This window comes from Cyprinodon variegatus, unplaced genomic scaffold (assembly GCF_000732505.1).
Source record: "Cyprinodon variegatus isolate N-32 unplaced genomic scaffold, C_variegatus-1.0 Scaffold1877, whole genome shotgun sequence".
Classification (NCBI taxonomy): Eukaryota; Metazoa; Chordata; class Actinopteri; order Cyprinodontiformes; family Cyprinodontidae; genus Cyprinodon; species Cyprinodon variegatus.
In genome coordinates this window covers 18,877-22,018 of record NW_015152330.1, presented here as the reverse complement: position 1 = coordinate 22,018, position 3,142 = coordinate 18,877, and the positions used below count along the sequence as shown (strand labels likewise).

General features: G+C 37.7%; 1 protein-coding gene across 1 annotated transcript; it reads left to right on the top strand.

Moving 5' to 3' along the window:
• The first annotated feature begins 1,810 nt into the window (after positions 1-1,810).
• LOC107104763 lies at positions 1,811-2,807 on the top strand. The gene is made up of 2 exons (XM_015404849.1): positions 1,811-2,242; positions 2,330-2,807. Exons 1-2 carry the CDS (start codon positions 1,814-1,816, stop codon positions 2,636-2,638), a joined length of 738 nt encoding a protein of 245 aa, XP_015260335.1. The 5' UTR covers positions 1,811-1,813; the 3' UTR covers positions 2,639-2,807.
• The last annotated feature ends 335 nt before the right edge of the window (positions 2,808-3,142 follow it).

Genomic DNA, 3,142 nt, shown 5'->3' with positions numbered 1-3,142 from the left:
CTCTCAAAATAAATCCTAGAATAAAAAAGTTAAGAATAAAAAGAAATCATAAAGCAATTATAATATTAAGAAATCTAATTACTAAATGTATAAAAAGTAATGAATGTACTTCTATTGATTATGTAAATCTGATAAATGTCTGTTGATGTTAGAGCTTTAAACCAAAGTTAAATCGTTTGTTCAGAAATCTGGGCGGAAATGATTTAAATATATTCAAATAAAAATAAACTTCTGATCTGATTTTTTTTTACCAATCTGACTTAATCGTCTCAGTAAAGTTTATTGAGATGACATCCTTATGAATTACCACTTTATAAATAAACTGAGTTAAATTGATTGTTGATTATTTAGCCGTAAATTTAAATCCTGTAATGAAAGTTAAACATTTCCTCCTTAATGTTCAGCAGATACCAAAGAGCTGCATAAAACATAAACTTATTATTTAATTTAAACAAGGAAACTCTTAATATTAACTGATAAATAACAGATTCATATAATCAGCATAAAGGTAAAAAATATTCAACCTGACTAGAAATAAAGACCAAAGCTTAAAGTATTTTAATAGTTTAGATAAAAAGAGGAAGTTCTGGGTTTGATGAAGACACGTAAAAACTGAGCAGCTGATCTGTTCACCTCATTTAAAGGAAAGATTGCTGCAAATTAATGCTAGAGAAATTTCCACATCCTTCAATTCCGATTCTCTCCATATAATGAACTTAAAGTTAAATTCTAGAAACTAAGCTCTAGACTAAACTGCTCTGAGATCCTTCCAAGCCGAACGTTCAGCTGAGACAGGAGGAGACATTTACCGGTTTAAATGTCAGAGCAGAAACAAGGAGCTAAAGATCATTTGCTTTTATTCTCCACAGGAAACAGCAGACAGAAAATCACAAGCTTTGGTCTGAGGTTAATGTCTGGAAATTGAATTTCTTCATATCAAACCATATTTCATTTTTTTCTGCTGACTGAATTAAATTTCACATCTTCAAAGTAAAAAAGTTCACGTGCAGAAATAACTTCTGCTCAATAAAACAATGAAATGATGAAATAAAGAGGAACTGTCGGAGGAAGAAGCAGGAGGAAGTGATTCACGCACTTCAGGAAGGTTCTTCAGCTTCGGTCTGGACAGAACGCTGAGCAGACGATCAGAAAAACACGAACCACCGGGATTAGGAGAGCCGCCTGGACTGAAGGGAGGATCTTTAGGTCCGAGCTGCGTTTGCTGGTTTCAGGTCTTTGAAAAGTTTTTCATAAAGACCTTTCAAACTGACCAAAATCAGATGAAGGTCCAGAGAAACATTTATTAATCCTAATCCTGCGGTAAAATCCTAATCTATTGTAATGGGGAAAAAGGATTAAAGTATTCACCCTAGTTAATTAAACGGAGATCGATCAATGATCTCGGTAGGAAGAGTTGGACTTTAAGGTGGATTATTGAGCAGATCTATGCATCTTTTTCTCTGTTTTCAGCTCCAGTCTGGAAGCTGAGAAGCTCTATTGATGCAAAAGGAAGTTCTGACCCAGATTGACTGATATAAATGCACACCGCACTTTTCAGCTTTTTACCATAAATCCTAATTTAAACATTGAGGTTTGTGTTTGTAACGTAATAAAATGTTGAAAGTTTAGAAAACCTTAGCAAGACCTTAATTTCTCAACATCTTCCTGTTTTCAGTGCTGCTGCTCTGTTTGCTCAGACTGATGGCGAAGGTGGTTGTTGCAGCTTAAAATGGGAAGTTTGTCGTAATTCTTTCCATTTTTTCCTCTCAGAGGCAGAAACAGTTCGCTATCAGATCATCTCCCACCAGCAGAGATGCAGCGTTTACTGACTCAAGTGGCTGCAGGGAAACTGCAAATCTACATGGTGATCGTGGTGATGTTTACCTACAGCATTCTGCTCAGCAGGGACTTTGAGTGCACCTGCAAACCTCAGCACTATGACTGCATCATTTACTCACTTCTTCCTGCTCTCATAGTGACCGTCCTGATGCTGTGGTCCAACAGGCTGTTCCAGAGGCTCTGCAGCTACTGCTGCACATTCAAAGGGTTTCTCTGCTGTCAGATCCTGAAGTCTTCTATGGTCGGTCTCCTCTGGGTTGCACTTCTTTTCGTTAAAGGCGACTGGTTTGCCTGCTGCTTTAATAACCTTTCTGAGGAACAGGCCCATCTACCCTGCAAAGACCCGGGGAGGAGGACCGTTGAGGAGAGAGAAACCATCGCTGGGGTGAAAAACACATCCAGGGTGAAGGACGTCTTTATTGTCCTGCAGGAGGAACCGTTTGCAGGTTGGACCTTCAGTCTCTAACTGCCTGTCGTGTTTCTGCTGCAGGTTGTTGGCTGCTGGATGCTCTTCATCATAATCTTCTCAGGAGCCATGAGTTCATGGATCAGATGGAAATGTGACGGCGTGTGTAAATGCAGCAGGCAAACCGCTCAGTATGAAGAAACACTTTACTACAAACTGGTTCTGGAGGAGGAGGAAAAGGTGCTGAAGGAGGTTCTGAGGCAGGCGGTAAACCTAAAGCTGAGCGCAGAGATCAGGAAGAAATGTGAGAAAAACTGGAGAGAAGCTTTTAATGTTGCTGATGACCTCATCACCAAGGAATTACAGCAAACTGTCAATGAAGAAACAACCTGACAGGGAAGAAGGTGAATCTGTAAACATTTTAGAAACAGCCATATTCATTTATTTCACTTCACATGAAAGGAAAACTTTAAAACAACCAGGATTGATTCTGTATAAATTACTGTAGCCATTGTATAGTTCAGAGATGCTACAGCTTTGGAAAGCAATAGAGCGAATGACATGAAAGGAAAGAGCAAAGGTCAAGTTTGACTCTAATTTTAATGTAAAAATCAACAGTTTGCTTTTTGAAAATGTGAATTTGTTACAAATAAGGTTTTATAAATGCATGTTCTGCTGTACTTTATAAAGGTTTGTTATAGTTTCACATCATATTCAGATGAAAAAGCACAGCTACTGACAAAGAACTCGAGGAAAGTTACTAATTAATATCAGGAAAAGCAAAACGCTGTCTACTGGGATTCCCATAAACTGCCTAAAACAAACAATTAGAAAATAACATTACAAAGGAACTCAGTTTATTCAAATAAATGTGATGATTAACTATTAACTAGAGTC

Coding starts and splice junctions, on each gene's coding strand:
- LOC107104763 (XM_015404849.1), top strand. CDS start 1,814: ATGCAGCGTTTACTGACTCAAGTGGCTGCAGGGAAACTGCAAATCTAC. Junction 2,243..2,329: donor GGGTGAAAAACACATCCAGG/GTGAAGGACGTC, acceptor TTTCTGCTGCAG/GTTGTTGGCTGCTGGATGCT.